General features: G+C 40.9%; 1 protein-coding gene across 3 annotated transcripts in view; it reads left to right on the top strand.

The window, feature by feature from the left end:
- Window positions 1–21,494, top strand: part of VPS53 (VPS53 subunit of GARP complex) — a 342,581-nt gene that overhangs the window by 95,654 nt on the left and 225,433 nt on the right. For all 3 annotated transcript variants that reach the window (XM_073574532.1, XM_073574523.1, XM_073574541.1), the window contains 3 exons: window positions 15,579–15,657; window positions 18,071–18,214; window positions 19,524–19,666. In XM_073574532.1, the coding sequence (XP_073430633.1) occupies window positions 15,579–15,657; window positions 18,071–18,214; window positions 19,524–19,666 (366 nt within the window). The remainder of the gene's footprint in view (window positions 1–15,578; window positions 15,658–18,070; window positions 18,215–19,523; window positions 19,667–21,494) is intronic.

The raw sequence follows: 21,494 nt of genomic DNA, 5'->3' as shown, positions 1-21,494 counted from the left end.
TCAGTGGAAACATTTGGAAGCATGGAGCAATTTAAGGTTTCTCAGGCATTGATCGCTTCAGGATAGATGAGGGCTTAGATGCCATCTCTCTTTTGAAATGTCAATGGGAAACATGATGGATAGCTTAGCGCTGATATTTTTAGTTCTATCTTTCCCGAGCCTTCTTCCTGATGTTTACATTTTGATAACCGTTCCATCTGGTTATGATAGGAATCATGATTTGTACGGAAATGAAAGGCACACCCTGTTCATTGCTTACATCTCCAGTGCTCAGAAATAAGGAAATATATTTTCTGTAAGCCAGAATAAATAGACTCACGGGCAGTTGCTTTTCATTTCCTTCAGTGACAACAGTTAAAATTGGGTACTTCCATATTTATACTACATATAAAATACATTTTATATAAACCAGACACAAGTATTATGAAGCACATGTCAAGAGCCTGGAAGATCCTGACTCCAAATTCGGTGAATTATCATCAACCCAAATGTTAGGCTGGTTTCACATTTGCGTCTGTGCGCACAGCGTTTGATCCGCATAGATCCGCATACATCATGCGTACAATAACATGGTGTACGCAGGGGTCGCTTGCGGATGCGTACACATGCGTCATTTCGCCTTCTGCGGCAGTGTCCAGCAAGTGCAACATGTTGCATTTTTTGAGGCATCAAATATGCGCAGGCATGCACATGCGGATGAGTGCGTCAACAAAACGCTTTACTGTCTATGGGAATGCATGCGTTTTTCAAAATGTAAATAGAAATCCTGTGAGACGCCCATTTTTGTCTGTCATATCAAACGCATGCTCCTAAACAACGCAAACACATACAAACACATGCACACGCAGCGTTTTTTTCCTGTCATGCGTAAGATGATGCGCATAAACACCGCTGCGTAAACATGCGTTTTGCATGCGTTTGCGGATTTGAATGATACGCTGCGGACTCAAACACGAATGTTAGCCTAGCCTTAGAATCAGTTTAGCGGAATCTCTCTCAATGTGCAAATTTGTATTATCTTTGTGTCAAAAAGAATGCATCTTTCACAGCTTTGTTATAAATTGATTCATTAATCTTTAAAAGCAAACTGGATGTAGGACAACATTTTTAAGAAACTACTTGATCATCCATAAGTTGCTGTTATGATACTGTAACAATTCACTTGGAGCAAATGGGTAACACAATAAAACTGCAATTGACACTGGCTGTTCCAGTACAGACTCGAGATCCTGATGAGAGTTGAGCGAATATGTTAGGAATTGGTTGCTGAATCTGAATTTGCCATATTTGTGCCATATTGGAACCCTATTAGTGCCGAATATATGTTTTGATCGGTTCCAAACATAATTGTTCATTTCTACTCCCATTGACTCCAATGACACTCGACTGCAAAAACAATATTCGCTGCCAATCAAAATCAAAATCGAATTTTTAAAAATTAGCTCAACTTTGATCTTGACTCCATACTCCCTAATGGTTACTGCATGAGCTATTTTAACCACAGACTATACTATGGCAACTTTGACCTATGCTGCCTGAAAGGCCATTGAGCACTTCACATTCCTCCTAGAGAACTAGAGGATAGAGCAGAGTGAAAATTACCTACAAAAGGGAAAGTGTGCTGAAATAGAAAGAGATACCAGAGTGAGTAACACAAACCACAAAATAAAGGATAAGTACGTACTGTTAGAGAATATGCTGCCGACTTCCTAAAAAGAGACAGACGATAGATGCAGGGTAAAGAAGATAAATAGCAGAGCGATAAACCCTAGCTGGTCTTTCACGGACTCGCTTTAATCTACAACAGTATAGGTGGATATCCAAATGAGATGATCACCGGCGGGAAATACCAACAGAGGGAAAGTATATAAAGCCTAACCCGAAAGGTGATAGGGCAAACAAATGACTAAATGAAAACACCGGTTACCCTGAAAAGACTGAAGCAAGGATAACAGAAACTAAACACCCAAAGAAAATGTATAATTTCTGTAGATCGGAGGACAGAGAAGCCGACCACAAAGCACAGGCTCAATGATTAGAACCAAGACGCATGACAGGTGCATAATAAAATTGGGCCAATACAACATTGGATAAAACAGCCTCTCTAATTTTGATGGTAGTAACCATTAGTGACTACAGACTGAACAATAAAAGATAGAAGGCGTTTTTGATGTGTTTCACATGTTCCTACTTGCTGAGATATTAGAGATGTTGGAGCATGGTTAGTGGGACTCTGCACAGTGCACCGTATATTATGTGCGTATTGTAGGGATTCTCTCTCTCTGATGGGCATTAGGCCTTAGGTAGTGTTCACATAAGCAATACAGCTTTTGGTACAAACACGTGCAGTTTCTGTTGCTTTCCACAGAACTAAAAATCCTAAAAATATATCCCTAGGCTTGTCCAGGCGCAAACAAAACAGATCAGACCCTGGCTACTCATACACAGCTGAACAAGCCCCAGATTGGTCAAATGAAACAGCTGTTGTCCATTTTAAAACTTATGATATTTTCTCTGCCCACGGCTTGTGCATATTCTTTTCAGAGAAGAATTCTGTCCTGCCTCTCTCTTTTGACCTTCAAGACACATTCAGTCAAGTCAGCTACCCTGAACTGACTGACTTAGATGAACACATAGTCTGTTTATATGCATGGCTAGCCAGGTGTACTAATCAAAGTATGCTGAACTAGGATTTAACCCTAGCCTACTTACCCTCCCCCTCTCTACCCTCCGTTAACATTGCTACTTACCCTCCCCCTTTCCTCAAAGACGAGAGCTGGGCAGGCACCACCTGCCAACACACAAAGCCTACAAAGTTTTAAATTTACTCAAACCTAAGGCTCCTGCTTGATGACACAAGGGTAACCTAGTAACCTCAAGAATCTGCCCTTTTGTTTTGGTGACCATTTTCATCTGTGCTGATTTTTAGAATGTGGCAAAGTTCTTGCCATTTTGATACCCGCAAGGTTGACTTCTGACCATGTCAACCAGCAAGGGGTGTTGAGAGAGTCCCTACCATTCCAGGGTTTTAGTAGGTGGCTATCATCTATTAAAAAGGACTTCCTTTTCCCTGGTCTATGTACTTTATATTTGACCTCACTCACCTTTTCCAACACCCTATAGGGCATCTGCCACTGGGTAAAGAACGTGCTCTACCTTGTGGACACTAATTCCCAGACTTAAATTGTCTCACTCGAGCCGACCGATTATACCCTGTGGATTTTTTCTCTTTGGCCTTGAGGAGGTGCTCTTTTACCTGTCCCTTCACTTTGTTCCCATGACACAGCAAATCATTGTCAGGACCCTTGTAGAAACCAACCATCTGCTCCTGACCATCTAGCCTGATTGACAGCTGATGGTCATCTTCCCTTCTGCTACTGGGATCTCGCACTGCTCAAATCAATTTGCAGCTGTCAGGTGGGTTCTGTGAACACTGCTTCATTTGAACTTTTGAGCTTTTTAGTTTAGTTGCTGGTTTTAATATCCTGACTATAGACAACCACTTTGATATAGTTTTTCAAAGTAAGTACACCAGCCTCATAGGTGCAGGAGGTCTGTTTATTAATATATGTAATTTGTATTGTGAAATATGGTGACTTCTCTTCAATGTCTTTCATGTTTCTTGTGTTTTGTACAGCAAAGACGTGTATGTAAAAACTAAATAAAACTTGCTACAAAGTTAATTCATTTATAAATAGCTGCTGTTTTTTATGTAGAAAGTGCACTGTGTTTTGTTTTTGTTTTAATCATTGTCTGTAACCTAAAAGGTTAAATGGGCATAGCAAGTAATTGAAATGGCCTGGAAAGTATTTTCACCGAGACATAACTGTACCACGAGTCCGTAAAGACCGGCTGCCTCAGCCTCTTTTTATGCTGCGCTGCCAGTCCTTGTCTAAAATTTCTGGTAGGCTAAGCAAAAAGCGAGCTTGTGGTTTGTAACTCCTACTTCTATTTGAATGCTTGAGGGAAAACATGTGAAAGGCAGGAAAAATAAGATTTTTCTTTCTTGATCTAGACGTTGAATTCCAGGATGGGATACTATTTAGCTAACATTTTCACTGGCTTTTTTTTTTTTCCTGAAGACACGGTCCTGTGCACTTTGTGCTCACTTCAAATATTCTAGTGGAGATGTTCTTTTTCTTGAGATTATTTTTGCTATGAAAATATTTGATCAGTTTTGATTCATGATTAATAAGTAAATATAATAATGGCATACCTACAGTACTTGAATATTTTGACGCTTTCATGATTGGGGTTGTTTTGGCAAAATTTCACCTTTTTACAAAGCTAATGGGTGGAGACGATCTGCAATGCGGTCTCCCACATACTGTATTTAGAAAGCTGACAAACTCCTGCTCACTGTAGCACACTCTTAAAATCAGCAGTAACAGAATAATTGTGAGAAGAACATAGAAACTCCTTGCAGATGTTTTCCTTGGTGAGATTTGAACCCAGGGCTACAGTGCTAAGCATTGAGCCACCATGCTGCCCCATTTTTTAACAAGAATTTTAGCAGGATTTTTTTTAAAATGAATGATGAGTTTATTAGGAAGGGAAAGAAGTGATTCATAAGTGGAGAAAGAAGCATCTTTTCCTGACCAGGTATATTACAAAGTTTCTTCTGGTTGATTTTAATATTTGACTTAAGCAAAGTCTAATGAAATAACAGTAATTATTTAGGCTCACTTTCATCTGAGAGCAAGATTAGGTATGTATAGGTATGATGTCTCTGAATAGGTGTTAAGGGCCTTTCTCACATAGCGAGATCCGATTTTGTGATGCAACAGCGATCTCGCTTTGTGTGACACATACCTGCGACCGGCCCCCCGCTGGATATTGCTGATCGTGCTCAAATGGCCTGGGCCATTTTTTCGTCGTCGGCGTCCGGCTGGCTAGCATGCATCGCTGTGTTCGGCGCCGACTAGCGACATCGCAAAACTCATGGACGCAGGCGGAAGTAGTCAAAATTGCTGCGGTGTGAAAGGTAACAGCGACCGCCGACGGATCGCTTATCGCTGCTGCGTCGCTGGTGAGATCTGCCTGTGTGGCAGCTCACTAGCGACCATTTAGAGATGCACCAGAGATCCTGACCGGGTCGTATCGTTGTCGGGATTGCTGGTGCATCGCTAAATTTAACGGGACCCTTAGCATTCACATGATTAACTTGATCTAGGCTTCTATAAACAGTAATCCAGGCTTATCCTATACTAGATTATGGCCCGATGCTATCGCATCGGGAGGATGCCATAGCATCACACCTCTTGCCATGTTAACCCTCAACACACACACTCCTCAACACACACTCCTCTCACCATCTCCACTCACTCTTTCACTCCACATACGACCCCTTCTCTCACTCCGTCTCTCATACTCACGCCGTCATCGCCGCTGCTCCACGATCCCCGACATCTTCTTCCGCCGGCGCCATCCTGGATCCAGACGTTGTCCACGCCAGCGACATGTTCTTGCGGCGACGCCATCTTGAGTATCGTGAAATCCCGTGATAGTCAAGATGGCGTCGCCGGAAGAACATGTCGCCGGCGTGGACGACGTCGGGATCCAAAATGGCGTCGGCGAAATCTCGCGAGTTTTCGCCGACGCCATTTTGGATCCCGACGTCGTCCTCGCCGGCGACCTGTTCTTGCGGCGATGCCATTTTGACTATCGCGGGATTTCGCCGATCCAAAATGGCGTCGCCGCAAGAACATGTCGCCGGCGTGGAGGACGTCTGGATCCAGGATGGCGCCGACGGAAGAAGATGTCGGGGATCGTGGATCAGCGGCGATGACGGCGTGAGTATGAGAGACGGAGTGAGAGAAGGGGTCGTATGTGGAGTGGACGTGAGTGGAGATGGTGAAAGGTGAGTGGAGTGTGTGTGTTGAGGGTTAACATGGAAAGAGGTGTGCGGTGACGTCACCGGTTACAACTGGACGGAAGTTGTTACAACCGGAAGTTGCTTAGGGCATTTATTATTATAGATTGACAATAGTAACATAATCTAGTCTTATGCTTTGTAAACAATAGTAACGTGATCTAGGCCTATGCTCTATAGACAATAGTAATATGATCTAGTTTTATGCTCAGTAGACAATGATAACATGATCTCGGCTAACATTACACATAAAGTATCCTTGTATGGTACTGGTTAGCAGGAGCATAATTGGGGACAGCAGGAAGTTTTATAGGTAGATAGTAACAAGTGATTCCACATTTCACTTTAGGTTGAAAAGGTCAAAGACAAAAAGTACACTCCTCAACATTGAAATTGAAGCACCAAGAAGGAAAAGTTGCGGAATTATGGAAATCATAGGATTAATAGAGATGTTAATGATATGCAAATGATGAAAAGTTGGAAGTTTTCGAAAATGATCAGTTTATTCAGTAGCAACTATGAGTGCGAATTACTGAAATGCACGTTCTTATATTCCTTGTCATGTTACTAATGGTTGCCTGAGGAATGTTCTGCCAGTCTGGATGCATTTGGGCGTGCAAACCATCAAGATCCGCTGCTTGTTTTGCATTTATTGATAAATAACGACGCAGAATTACTCCATGGGAGAAAAGCCCGGAGATGCTGCAAGTCATAGTAGCACTTTTGAGCCATGCAGGCTGCTTACACTACCACATGCGACATATGGCCTAGCATTATGTTGAAAATCTGCTCCTGGGACACGTGCCAGTAATGGTCGTACCACTCACTCAATGAGTGTCCGATTCTGTACTGCAAATTAAATTTCATATTACATACCAATGCTATGACATTGAACTACAAGCCAGACGTCCAGCTACAGGCTCTCAATTGACCTCAAGCCACTGGTCTCACACTGCAGAGAAAAACAGCAATGAGGGCCATCTTGAATACAAGGATAGCAGGAGATTTCTATGGAGACCACATCGGCATTGCCATGAAGAGACCTTCACAAGGGAATGTCACACCGGTCATTCCCAGGATAAAGGTGTTAGGTGGCATAGTGTACTGTTGCTGGGGCTCTCTAGTCTTCAATTCCGGTACACTAAGATCAGTGTAACACTGACTTGGTCATGGAAACAGTAGTACTGCTACTTCTTCAAAGTGTCCATTTCAGCGCAACAACACAAGGTTGCACGTTTCTCGTGCTACTATGAGCAGCCTTTGTGACTTAAACGCGATACCATCATATACAGAATCTTTTGGATTTGTCTCCCATCGATCATATCTGGGACTTCATTGGTCAGCAATTGTAAAGGGATAAGCCAGCAGCGGATCTTAATTACTTATTTGAGAATCTCGGTGCATGCTGTAATACTCAAACAAAGCATCATCGGAGGCAGAGGCTGGATACCCAGCGTTCAAAGACCAGTGCAGCCCTTGCAAGTGACATCACTTGCGGGGGTGGCGCTGGTCTTCCTGGATATTCTGACACCGTGCACTCTCCTCCATGTTGTCTACACTAAGCGCTTGTCTGCTCCAAGCGCGCTCTGTCAATGTGCACATCGCACAGTACAATGGGATTCTCAAACGAAGCGTCATCACACAGAAAGGAGGGGAAAAAAATGAGAATAATAGTGTAGCTAGGGAACAGTAGAATAATTTTAATGCAAGTAAATTAGAAATTAGTTTAGATTAGGGCAATAAATACAGGGTGGGCCATTTATATGGATACACCTAAATAAAATGGGAATGGTTGGTGACCCAGATCGACGCGCTAAACTTGCAGATTGGGCAAAACAAAAATTGGAACAGGACCCTCAGTTTACACAGAACATTATGTTCAGTGATGAGGCAAACTGTTTTGGGTGGGCCATTTTATATGGATACACCTAAATAAAATGGGAATGGTGACACTTTTCTTGCGTAGGGTGTCTTGCATTGAAATCTGCTGCAATGACCCAGGTACTGCCTTCACCAGACATCAACACAATTTCTATCCGCTCCTCACGTGTTAACCTCTGCGACATGTCAATGGCTGTAAACAAAGAGAAACTTGTAAATAACTCATGAAAGAATAAAGTTACCTTAAAACCAAGCACGCCATTGTTTTTCTTGTGAAATTCTCAATAAGGTTGATGTGTCACATGACCCTGTTCTCATTGAAAAAATAAAGTTGGATCCAAAATGGCTGAATTTGTGCCGACGTCAGTGCCGAGTATTGAGATGTGAGACTTGTGCGAGTTTCTCGCATGTGTGACCCCGGCCTAGAAAAGTATTTTCTAACTTTTGAAGAAATAGAATTGCATTTCAGTCCAAATACTTGGTCTGATATTAATATAGCAAATTATCAAGTGTAATTTGTGCATTTTTGGATTCATCCAAAAATGCATATTTTGTCTGTATTCCAGAGGACTGATCACAATTGCTGTAGAATGTGGGTTAATTTATGTCTTGAATTGATTAGATATGGTATGATATGAATGTTAATTCTCCAGCACAGATTCCGGTATAGCTGCATATTAAGTTACCATATAACGCCGGAAAAACCTGGCAGTGGTCCAATTATTGATAAATTGTCTGTAATATTTTTCTCTCTCACTTTTCTATCTGCATCTAACATTAGCTATAGAAAGATCTACATAATTATACTGTAGCTCTAACGTGACCAGAAGTATACCCTTGTTATAGACCACATTGCAAGGTAGTTTCCATTTTTATTTGGGAGGGCCAGGTTTTTACACGTTCTGGCTGTCTTATAAAAAGTTGTTCACTGGTTATATAATTGCAAGGGTCGCTATATAGAGTTGTCAATCGTATTTTGGCATAAATACCATACTATGGTCCAATAATATGTGTTCATGTTAGAAGTTTAGTGTTGGCATGTTGCAGGACTATACCTTATACTGTAGAAAGGGCTTATACTTTGGACTGCCAGATGTGAAAGTTGCCAACATTCAAGGCCTAACCCCTTCACCACCGTTGGATTTTCCTTTATTGCATTTTGTCTTTTTGCTCCCCTTTTTCCCATAGCCATAACTATTTTTTATTTTTCCATCAATATGGAAATGTGAGGGCTTATTTTTTGTGGGACATGTTGCACTTTTGAATTACGGTATATCATTGGTTTTACCATATCATGTACTGGAAAATGGGAAATAAAAGTGCGGTGAAATTGCCATAAGTGCAATTCAACAATAGTTTTTTTTTTTTTTTACTATGTTCACTAAATGCTAAAACTGATCTGCCATTATGATTCTCCAGGTCATTACTCGTTCGCAGACGTGTATAGGTTCTTTTTTCTTTAACCTCTTCCCGACCGCCCACAGTAGATAAACGTTGGCGCTTGCTGGGCTTTGTGCAGCGCCGACGTTTATCTGTCGGCGGTTTAGTGCCCCCCGGGACCCCCACGTACCTTATAATGCAGGGATCCCGGCGCACAATGCATGCTGGGACCCCTGACCTCATCGAGACCTGATTGGTTCAGGTCCTGATGACGTCAGATCACAGCAGCCAATGAGAGAGCTCGCTGGGAAAAGTTTGTTGTAGCAACAAACTTTCCCAGCGATCTGCCTTATAAAAATGCTGTTTCTCCTCAGAGCTCCTGTCAGTGAGAGATTTGAGGAGAAACAGCGTTACAAGTGCTGCTGGCAACAGCTGTGCCAGGCAGCAATTGTGCTATAAAGTGAAAAAAACAATAAAAAACCCAGATAAGGCAGGTTAGGGCTAGTAACAGTTAGGGTTACTGTTAGGTTAAAGTTAGGGTTACGTCACGTCAGTCACGTGACGTCACGTCAGTCACGACACGTCAGTCACGACACGTCAGTCACGACACGTCAGTCACGACACGTCAGTCACGACACGTCAGTCACGACACGTCACGTCACGTCAGTCAGTCAGTCACGTCACGTCACGTCAGTCAGTCACGTCACGTCACGTCAGTCACGTCACGTCAGTCACGTCACGTCACGTCAGTCACGTCACGTCACGTCAGTCAGTCACGTCACATCAGTCAGTCACGTCACCTCAGAGTTTTCTATTTCTGGAAAAAAAATAAAAACTAATAAAATGGCCCGTCCGTATTATAGTACAGAGGAAGCTTATGCACTGTTATGTTCTGACAGTGAAGAAAGCGCAGTGTCAGATGGCGATGTGGATTTCGAGGGCTTTAGTAGCAGCGACAGTGATAGCTCAGAAATGAGCAGTGATTCTGGTCCATCTTCACACACAAGGACCAGTACAACAAGAAGGACAAATAGCGCTTCTGGAGAAACGTCTCCAACTCAGGGAACAATGCCCAGTACTAGCGCTGTCCCTAGTGCTCGTGAATTGGCGCACGTCAGTGTCCAAGGGGCTTTGCCTCTTGATGTAGCATTTCCCAGATGGGAGGCTTCGGATTCGGCTACTCCATTCATCCCTAATTTTAATGCCATTCCTGGTATAAATGTGGAGGTGGAAAATTTTGGACCAATTAATTTTTTTAATTTGTTTATGACAGATAGCTTGCTAGAGCATATTGTCCTACAAACAAATTTATATGCGTCCCAATTCATCAGCCAGAATCCACGATCCTATTATGCTAGGTCAAATTTATGGACACCAACTAATGTCTTAGAAATGAAAAAATTTTTAGGACTTACATTCGCTATGGGGCTTGTAAAAAAAAAAAAACGAGCATTCGGTCCTATTGGTCCAACCGCCCTTTTCAAGCCACCCCTATGTTTTCTGCAGTTCTTCCTAGGACCCGTTATGAAATGCTCATGAGGTTTTGGCATTTTAACGACAATAGTCAATCCCTGCCCAGAGATACCTCAGAACATGACAGACTATTCAAAATCAGACCCATCATCAAAGACTTAACAGAAAAGTTCTTGAGGCTCTACACCCCAACAGAAAACATTTCCATTGATGAGTCCCTTGTAAAATTCAAAGGAAGACTGCACCTCAAGCAATTTATTCCTTCTAAGAGAGCAAGGTTCGGAATAAAGCTCTATAAAATGTGCGAGAGTTCAACCGGATACACAGCTGCTTTTCGCATTTATGAGGGGAAAGATAGCCAACTAAACCCACCAGGATGCCCCACTTATCTGGGGACATCTGGAAAAATTGTTTGGGAGCTGATAACTCCATTTTTACAAAAAGGCTATAATCTGTATGTTGACAACTACTACACCAGCATACCCCTATTTAAAAGTCTGGTTGACCATAACATAGGGGCTTGTGGGACCATTCGCAAAAACCGTCAGGGGTTTCCACAATCATTGGTCAACGAAAAGTTCCGAAAGGGGCAGTCAGGGGCTTTACGCAATGGAGAGCTGCTTGCCCTTAAGTATAAGGATAAAAAAGATATTTTTATCCTGAGCTCGATCCACACAGATGCCACAAAGGCCATTGCAGACCATCAGGGATCCACTACTCCAAAACCTGTGTCTGTCATTGACTACAACAAATATATGGGGGGTGTGGACCTTGCAGATCAGGTTCTACAGCCATACCAGGTATCAAGAAAATCATATACCTGGTATAAGAAGTTAGTCATTTATTTGTTTCAGGTGGCCACATATAATTCCTTTGTGTTGTACAGAAAAGCCGGAAATACAGATACTTTCCTTGATTATCAGGAAAAGGTCATTGAACATCTTGTTTTTGAAAATTTTGTCCCCGCCAATCCTTTAGAATCTGAAGATGTTAGAAGACTCACTGAGCGACATTTTATTGCACTCATTCCAGCAACTGAAACAAGAAAGAACCCCCAGAGAAGATGTCGTGTATGTTCCAAGAGAGGAATGAGGCATGATACCCGCTATTATTGCCCACAATGCCCATCATTGCCAGCCTTATGCCTCCATGACTGCTTTAAAATCTTCCATACAGAACCACGTTTTTAAACTTTTTTGACATTCAATGCAGTCACTTTTGGGGGCTTATGCTGTTCTGGCACCTCAGGGGCTCTGACAATGTGACATGACATCCTCAAAACATTCCAGCAAAATCTGAACTCCAATATGGCGCTCCTTCCCTTCCAAGCTCTGACATGCGCCCAAACAGTGGTTTATCCCCACATATGGGGTGTCATCATACTCATGACAAATTGCACAACAACTGTTGGGGTCTAATTTCTCTGGTTACCCTTTGGAAAAAAAATTGAGGGCGAAAAGGTAATTTTTTGTGGAAAAAATATGATTTTTTTTTATTTTCACGGCTCTTCGTTATTAACTTCTGTGTAGCACTTGGGCGTTCAAAGTGCCCACTACGCATCTAGATAAGTTCCATGGGGGGGTCTAGGTTCCAAAATGGGGTCACTTATTGGGGGTTTCCACTGTTTAGGCAATTCAAGGGCTCTGACAATGTGACAGGTCACCCACAAACAATTCCAGCAAAATCTGCTCTCCAATAAGGCACTCCTCCCCTTCCAAGCTCTGCCGTGCGCCCAAACAGTAGTATTCTCCCACATATGGGGTATCGGCATGCTCAGGAGAAATTGCTCAACAAATTGTATGGAGCAATTTCTCCTGTTACCCTTATAAAAATGCAAAATATGAAGCTAAAACAATTTATATGTGAAAAATGTTGCTTTTTTTTATTTCCACGGCTCTGTTATAAACTTCTGTGAAGCACCTGTGGGTTCAAGGTGCTCAATACACATCTAGATAAGTTCCCTAAGGGGTCTAGTTTCCAAAATGGGGTCACTTGTTGGGGGTTTCCACTATTTAGGCATGTCAGGGGCTCTCCAAACGCAACATGGTGTCCGCTATCGATTCCAGGTAATTTTGCATTCCAAAAGTCAAGTGGTGCTCCTTCCCTTTCAAGCCCTGCCATGCGCCCAAACAATATTATTCTCCCACATATGGGGTATCGGCGTGCTCAGGAGAATTTGCTAAACAAATTGTATGGAGGTATTTCTCCTGTTACCCTTATGAAAATGCAAAATATGAAGCTAAAACAATTTATTTGTGAAAAATGTTGCTTTTTTTTATTTCCACGGCTCTATGTTATAAACTTCTGTGAAGCACCTGTGGGTTCAAGGTGCTCAATACACATCTAGATAAGTTCCCTAAGGGGTCTAGTTTCCAAAATGGGGTCACTTGTTGGGGGTTTCCACTATTTAGGCATGTCAGGGGCTCTCCAAACGCAACATGGTGTCCGCTATCGATTCCAGGTAATTTTGCATTCCAAAAGTCAAGTGGTGCTCCTTCCCTTTCAAGCCCTGCCATGCGCCCAAACAGTATTATTCTCCCACATATGGGGTATCGGCATGCTCAGGAGAAATTACACAACAAATTGTATGGAGCAGTTTCTCCTGTTACCCTTATGAAAATGCAAAATATGAAGCTAAAACAATTTATTTGTGAAAAATGTTGCTTTTTTTATTTCCACGGCTCTATGTTATAAACTTCTGTGAAGCACCTGTGGGTTCAAGGTGCTCAATACACATCTAGATAAGTTCCCTAAGGGGTCTAGTTTCCAAAATGGGGTCACTTATTGGGGGTTTCCACTGTTTAGGCATGTCAGGGGCTCTCCAATTGCAACATGGTGTCCGCTATCGATTCCAGCCAATTTTGCATTCCAAAAGTCAAGTGGTGCTCCTTCCCTTTTAATCTCTGCTGTGCGCCCAAACAGTATTATTCTCTCACATATGGGGTATCGGCATGCTCAGGAGAAATTGAAAAGCAAAATGTATAGACCATTTTCTTCTGTTACCCTTGCGAAAGTAAAGAAAAAAAAGTCTAAAGGAAAATTTTTGTGAAAGAAAAGGAAATGTTTATTTTTCCCTCCACATTCCATTCATTCCTGTGAAGCACCTGAAGGGTTAATAAACTTCTTGAATGTGGTTTTGAGTACCTTGAGGGGTGCAGTTTTTAGAATGGTGTCACTTTTGGGTATTTTCTGTCATATTGACCCCCCAAACTCACTTCAAGTGTGAGGTGGTCCCTAAAAAAAATGGTTTTGCAAATTTTGTTGTAAAAATGAGAAATCGCTGGTCAACTTTTAACTCTTATAACTTCCTAACAAAAAAAAATTTTGATTCCAAAATTGTGCAGATGTAAAGTAGACATGTGGGAAATATTATGTATTAACTATTTTGTGCGATATAACTCTCTGATCTAAGGGCATAAAAATTAAAAATTTGAAAATTGCAAAATTTTCAAAATTTTCACCAAATTTGCATATTTTTAACAAATAAACGCAAGTCATAGCAAAGAAATTTTACCACTGTCATGAAGTACAATATATCACGAGAAAACAATGTCAGAATCAGCAGGATCCGTTGAAGCGTTCTAGAGTTATGACCTCATAAAGTGACACTGGTCAGAATTGAAAAAATTGGCCCGGTCACGAAGGCAAAAACAGGCTCAGGTGCGAAGGGGTTAAGTGGTGAAAATAAAAAAGGCACCATTTTTGCCGGTGTCTTCATTTTTCAGGATTATTTTTTGCGCTCTGAGTGCATATTTTTACTGATACCATTTTGAGCTAGATATGATGTTTTCATCACCTGTTATTGACAAAAAAAATTAATTCTGGTGTGTTGATTTTTTTTTTTTTCTCGTTACGCCGTTTACCAACCGGATTAATTATTTTTATATTTGGATAGGGTCTCTCTGAACCCAGCGATACCAATTTTTTTTTTTTTTATTTTGAATTCGACAAAAAGGGGGGTTATTTGAACTTTTATATATTTTTAATTTTTGTCAATGTTTTTAAAAACGTTTTTTTCCACTTTTTACTTTGTTCAATAGTCTCCTTAGGAGACTTGAAGGTGCGATCTTCTGATTTCTTGTGATACACATAGCAGGACTTTAGCCCTTTCTATGTATAACAGAAATGATCACCTGCAATGAATGCCGGTAAGGGGGCGGTGCTTATAGCAGGTCTGCATTGACAAGCACAGGAGTCTTCTGCAGACCCCTGGCTGCCTTGCCAACCCACCAGCTCCCAGTGATCATTTGACAGGGGCGCCGATGGGCATGGTTTGTGATGCGCTTCCGGCGTTCTCTTGTTAAATGCTGCTGTCAGAAATTGGCCTTGGCATTTAACATGTTACAGCCATGGGTGGGTTGTGATTTCACCTGAAGCTGTTAGGGGGACATGACCACTGATCAGATCAGCTGTTATGTGCCTAAAAAAATGCAGGCTCAGCGCCGTAGGCCGCATCAAAGATAGGGCGGCGACCTATGACTTAGCTATTCATCATACACCATGATGGGGCTAAAAAGAATTAGTCACTAGGTTTCTGCTACTGCTTTTGAGAGAAGCATGATGTAGTTAGTGACCCTGATTACAGTAATATATTACTTACATGGCTGTTTGCTGTGGTTTTGATAAAATCGTTTATCTGCTGCAGATCTAGCAGTTTTCTGAATGCTGACCTCTGTATAACCCCGCCCACATCACTGAGGAGCAGCTTTCTGTGTATACTGTACATACTTAGGACGTTGGGGCCAGGGTTATACAGAGCTCATGAATACGTAGGACTACATAGTCAGGTTTACTAGTCCTAAAGTGGTAATCTCTTGCTGGTAAAATAGTAATTATATACAGCAAGCAGTGCAGTAAGTGACACATCGCTGGATTCAGAGTCCCATTCTGTAAATTATGCTGCTCTCAGGTCAAGGGGTAACTACATAGTGATAGATTCCTTTTTGTTAATTTTATTTTTCTTCCTTATCAGAGTTAAAGCTGCACAGACTGAACTAGGACAACAGATACTAGCTGATTTTGAGGAAGCATTTCCATCACAGGGAACAAAGGTAATTATTTTAAGAAAATAATTTTCTCTAAGGGTGAGGCATTATATTGATGTTTTGGGACATGTAAGAATTTCTTATCTGTTGGTTGTATGAACTCTAAGGTACATATTACACTTGCACAATGCAAAGCACTAGAGCAAGCAATGTGCAGGCAGAGAGCAAGGGAATCTAGGAGAAATTATGAAACCAGCAGAATTGTTTCTGTAACTTTGGGCTTTTAAACACATGTTAAAAACTGCAAATACTGAAGTGTTGGCAGGAAAAAAATCATCACAAAATACACACGTTTTGGTGTTTTTTTTTGTTTTTGTTTTTTTTTTACTCCATTCGTTAGAGTAGGTGAAAAAAGCTGAAAGAATTGACATGCTGCAGATATGAAACTATTCACTGTGCATAAAAAAGTAGCAAAAAGGCAGTAAATACTTAATGTGTGCACAGACCCTAAGGGTCTATATAAAATGGAAAATACAAAGTTTTTCTTTATAAATGAAGGTAAAATTTAGAGGACATGCACTTGTAGCATATTATAGTATATTTTTTAATATTGTTCAGATTCACATAAATGGTAAAAAAAAACCTTGGAATGTGTCCGTATATGTTTGTGTGTGTGTGTGTGTGTATGTATATATATATATATATATATATATATATATATATATCTTCTGATTAGAGATGAGCGGACCCATGGAAAAGCGTGCTCGGCAGAACTTGAGAAAAAGTTTGGTTTGGTACCGGAACTTGACCGAAACATGACCCCGGACCCGAACCCCATATAAGTCAATGGGAACCCAAACTTTGGTGCTGTAAAATCATTGTAAAATGCTTGTAGTAAGGGCTGGGTGGCTGCAAAAGAAAACAGAATGGGGGTAAGAGCAGGACAACTGCACTGCAAACAAATGTGAATAGGAAAATGGCTTAGAATAACAGAATTTAAAAAAACAAATAAATAAATAATAAAAAACCACTTGGGGTCCCTGCTATTTTTATACCCTGCCAAGGGAAAGCTGACAGCTTTGAGCTGCTTTTATTATTCTGGGAAGTGGCCAATATCCATGGACCTTCCCAACCTCCTAATATCAGCCCCCAACTGCAAAAAGAGAAGAAAACGCATTAAAAAAAATCTTTATTTGAAAAAATAAAAATTCCCCAAAATTTCCCTCTTTTCCTTATTTATTAAAAAGTAATAAAAAAGGATAATCATCGGGGTCTGTCGTAGTATGAAAGTCCCTCAATGATTCCGTCGTCGTCTTCCAGTCTATGGAGCTCTTTTCAGAAATGAAGACCCATAGACTGGAGCAGCGGCCACTGCCGGGTCTCACGCTGTGCTCCTCGTCTACTGTCAATTGATTTTACGTCGGTAAGGTCGGTTTTCACAATGTGCAGTGCCATTGCTGTACTAGCGCTGTGCATTGTGAGAACCACCCACTATGAACTGAGGTGACCCTACTGACGTTACCTCAATTCACAGCAGCTAGATCTCGCGGAGTGCAGCGTGAGTCCTGGTAGTAGCTGCTGCTCTAGTCTGTGGAGCTCTGTTCTCTGAAAGGAGCTTCATTGACTGGATAAAGTAGTCTTGATTAAAATTATTTTTTTCCTGTGTGTCTGTGTTTTTTTAACTATTCAATTACCTGGTTACTAATGAGGGTGTCTGATAGACGCCACTCCATTACCAACCTCTGGGTTTGATTCTCAGTGGATATTACACAGCTGCCACCAACCCCAAATATTACCCCGCTTGCCAGCTCACCAGGGCAAGCAAGAAGACCCAAGCAAAGCAATAGTATTGGCGCAGCTAATGGATGCACCTTTTCTGGGGTGGCTGCGGGCTGCTATTTTTAGGCTGGAGAGGGCCAAATATCTATTTACCTTCCCAGCCTGAAAATACCAGCTGTCGTCTCCACCTTGGCTGGTTATGAAAAATTGGGGGAACTCCACGCCATTTTTTTAAATAAGCTATTTAAATATAAAGAACGGCTTGGGGGCCCCTATAATTTTTTTTTTTAACCAACCAAAATAAAGCAGACAGCTGAGGGATGTGGCCTTCAGCTGTCTGCTTACCTCTTGTTATAAAAAAATATAGAGGACCCCACGTCTTTTTTTTTTTTTTTTTTTTCTATTATTTTTCATTTCTAACATGGTGCGCCAAAGAATCACAGCCATACCAATATTTGGCATAACTGTGATGGAGCCGGAAGTTCCGACACCAAGAAAAGCTTGTTGATTGGCTGCGCTACAGCCTTTCAACAAGACTTGTTAGTCTGCAAAACCTGAACAGGAAACCGTAAAAGTCAGTGTTCGTGGTTTGGTACCGGACACCGAATTTTACAATTTCGGGTTCACTCATCTCTATTTCTGACACCTTGCAAAGATCCAGTTAAATAAATCTACATTTTCCCTTCTTTTGCTGTGTCAGAGACCAGGTGGACCCAGTAATGTCCTACGTGATGCCTGCTTGGTAGCCAATGTCTTGGATGTACGAATTAAGCAAGAGATTATAAAGAAATTTATCAGGCAGCACCTGTCTGAATATTTGGTTCTCTTCCAGGAAAATCAAGATGTACGTATGCATCGAGTTGTTTTTGACAAATATTAATGTATCTTGCTTGATGTACTTTATTTGCTTACCTAATATGGTTATTATGGATTTTTCCCGAGAGGACCCTTAAAGAATATGTGCCATTGCAGAGGGAAGCTTCCAGTGCTGTCACATGTAGTATTCCATGGAACAAGACACTTTTTTTGCGAGAGCTGTAGAATATAACCTATTTGTGGCGATTGTCTTGAGGGAATCCCCTATAACTGTGTGTCCAGAACAGTTATTGTGCTCTGTAGCGTTTTTCTATATTTTACAACATTAATCAGTAGGTTTAAGAAGGTAAAATGATTGGTACTGTTGTAACAATATAGTGAAAATGCTTTAACCAGACCAGGATCATTGTTTCTGGTTTCTTTTTGGTTTGTTTTCAGTTTTTAGAAGCATGAACCATTAGTAAGTAGGCTTCCCTAGGGATTGGGGAAATAAAAGGAGCCCTATCTAAGCGTAGTGATTGTATCATAACAAAAAGTTGAGACACTTGTGGTATATGCTCACCTGAGTCGGTTGTGCTAACTAGTGCTCAACTTTATAAAGATCCAAAATTGGCTATGATACAGATAGCAACCAGCCTGGATGTAAGTGGAAATGTTTCCAATGGAGTTCCAACGGGAGGAGAGAGGGTGTAAGGAAAAGTAAATCCAGGTGAATGGCGCTTTCACAGTCGGAGTGTGGTAGAAATTGGATACAAAAATATTTTTTGCTTAAAAAGGATGGAGGTTGAAACTGGGAAGGTGAAATATCAGTCGTAATGGAGCTAAGCTCAACTACGATTTTTTTTAAAATTAAAAATGGCATTTAAAACACAATGCATTTCGGCTTTATACACCCTTCATCGGGTAGCTGATAAAAATAACAAAATACTATCAACTTATACCTGCTCCACTGTGCAGGAGGGGAGGATGGGGTTGGAAATGAATTACCTAAACACCAATCGTTTTAGGTCTGTAATCAACGACCCTCATACATAGGTAATTGCAGACTCAATCCTGAAAACAGATTAATAACATTAAAAAACACTACATAACTGTGTGAATAGTATAGCACACTTTAAGTAACATTTGAATTCATTCAAACATATTAACTTCATTTTATAAATCGGTAACTTGTTGTGTATTAAATGCCAAAATATTTTTTCATCCCATCTCTACCACACTCCCACTGTGGAAGCGCCGATCACCTGGATTTCTTTTTTACCTTAGAAGCATATACTATGATTAACAAACGTGAATTTTCAGATTTTTCCTTCTTTCCACCTATTTTTCCATGGCAGGTTGCATGGCTTGATAAAATTGATAGACGTTATGCTTGGATCAAACGCCAGCTAGTGGATTATGAAGAAAAGTATGGGCGCATGTTTCCAGCAGACTGGTGTATGACTGAACGCATTTCTGTGGAATTTTGCCATATAACCAGGTAAGATGAGACAATAGAATAGTTATTTAGCAAAATTAACTTTCTCTAATTTTCCAGAAATGGTATAAAAGGACACCAAGAGAACAGAAAATTGTTGCACGGCAAGAATTTGAGATACCAGACCATTCAATTTGAAACCATTCTTACTTGCCAGTAACTATTACTTTACAGTAAAACCTTAAAACTAGTGAAATTTCCTTAACCACGCTCTCTGGGCTCCTCCTACAAAGTTGCCAGTCTAAGGAAGTAGAGCTGCAGGGGGTGGGAGAAAATGGCAGTTTGGACCAATGATCAGAGAGGAGGTGCGTCTCAGACTACATCAGACTCCCCATTTTCGGCAGCTGAGCTGGAGTCACAGATCACAGCTTTGTCTTAGTACAGCAAAGCCAAGAAGCTGCAAAAGAGCAAGAACTGAGGGAAATATATACAGTAGCAGGTTAGCATTACATATTGCTCCTGACTTATGGGTTCAGAACCAGACATTCATCTTTTTTAAAATGCTCCTTTTAATCGTGAGGCTAAGATTATGGTTTCTGATCCTAGATAAGTATTAAGACGTTTAAGAAGTTATGTTGTCTTTTTATTTTCACATTATCGACTGTTCTAGTACAGGATTTCAGGGCCATACAATACTGATGCAAGATTGTTTAGCTTATATTTGGAGCCCAAACTTACAACTGACTTACTACTAGCAAATGTTTAATTCAATTTCTTCAAGAATTATACAGTGCCGCCCATATTAAGTTTACCTTTTTCCCAATTCTACAGTTTAGCGCATGCACAAGCCTGTGAATTCCTACTTGCTGTAGGTTTGTACTGTGCAGAATTTATTTCCTGCTTTCATTACACAGAGTGGTGTCCTTAGTTTTATTCTTGTTTCTTCTGCATAGGGTCCCTGTGAATATACCCCTGAGTGTTATAACGCAGCCGAAGTAACGCCGGTCTCACTCACAAGTTAAAAATATCATACATTTCCTTTTTACCTCGGCGAAGGCTTTTTTCACTTAGTGAAAGGATTGCTCAATGCAAGACCTTGAGCCGCCCAGCTATGTTGTTCAATAATTTAATCATATATTCTGTGCTGAGCTTACTCCAGGAAAAAGAAGAAATCCCCTTGAGATGAAAAGTATCTACGCTACAAGAGCTTTTCTATTACCCTTTATACCTGTCATTGTTCTCACTTTAATGAGAACTTCATATGCTGCCAAAGCTTTGTACTTCTGGTACGCATGCTGGCTTAAAAGCCCAGAATTGTACCCTGAACTCCTCACCTTTCCACAATTATTTCTTCTCCAGAACTAACGGTAAAAGGACAAGTCTAAAATGCAAGTGTCTGATTTCGCTATATGGAGAAGACTACAGCTAAATCACAAATTTATCATATCTCTCTAAATAGGTTCAAAATGCTGTAATGATTCATTTTGTACTGTATATGATTTATATATTGAACTCGACAATACAATGCTGTGCAGGATGGGCACCTTTTCGTTTGAGATGGCTTGTGATTAAAAATATTGTGACTCCTGCATATAAAAAAAACTATCTTTAAAGTGGTTTTCCCATCTCCAAGATCCTATCCCAATATGTAGTAGTTGTAATAATATTAGCAAATGCCTCCAATTAGAAATGTACTATAGTTCTTCTGATTCGTTATATCGCTTACACCCTGTACATGGTTACTGTTTTCTCCCCGTCCCACATTGATAGTTCAGCTTCATGTCACTTGTCATTGTATGTTATGGCTCCCCCGCCGCTGTACTGGTATGCATGGCTCCTTATCTCCTATCCTTGAATGTATGCCTATTTATCCCCTATCCTTGTATGCATG

This window comes from Dendrobates tinctorius, unplaced genomic scaffold, assembly GCF_039654945.1.
Source record: "Dendrobates tinctorius isolate UK_male_01 unplaced genomic scaffold, ASM3965494v1 ptg000007l, whole genome shotgun sequence".
NCBI classification, from domain to species: Eukaryota; Metazoa; Chordata; class Amphibia; order Anura; family Dendrobatidae; genus Dendrobates; species Dendrobates tinctorius.
This window is presented reverse-complemented; position numbering and strand designations above follow the sequence as displayed.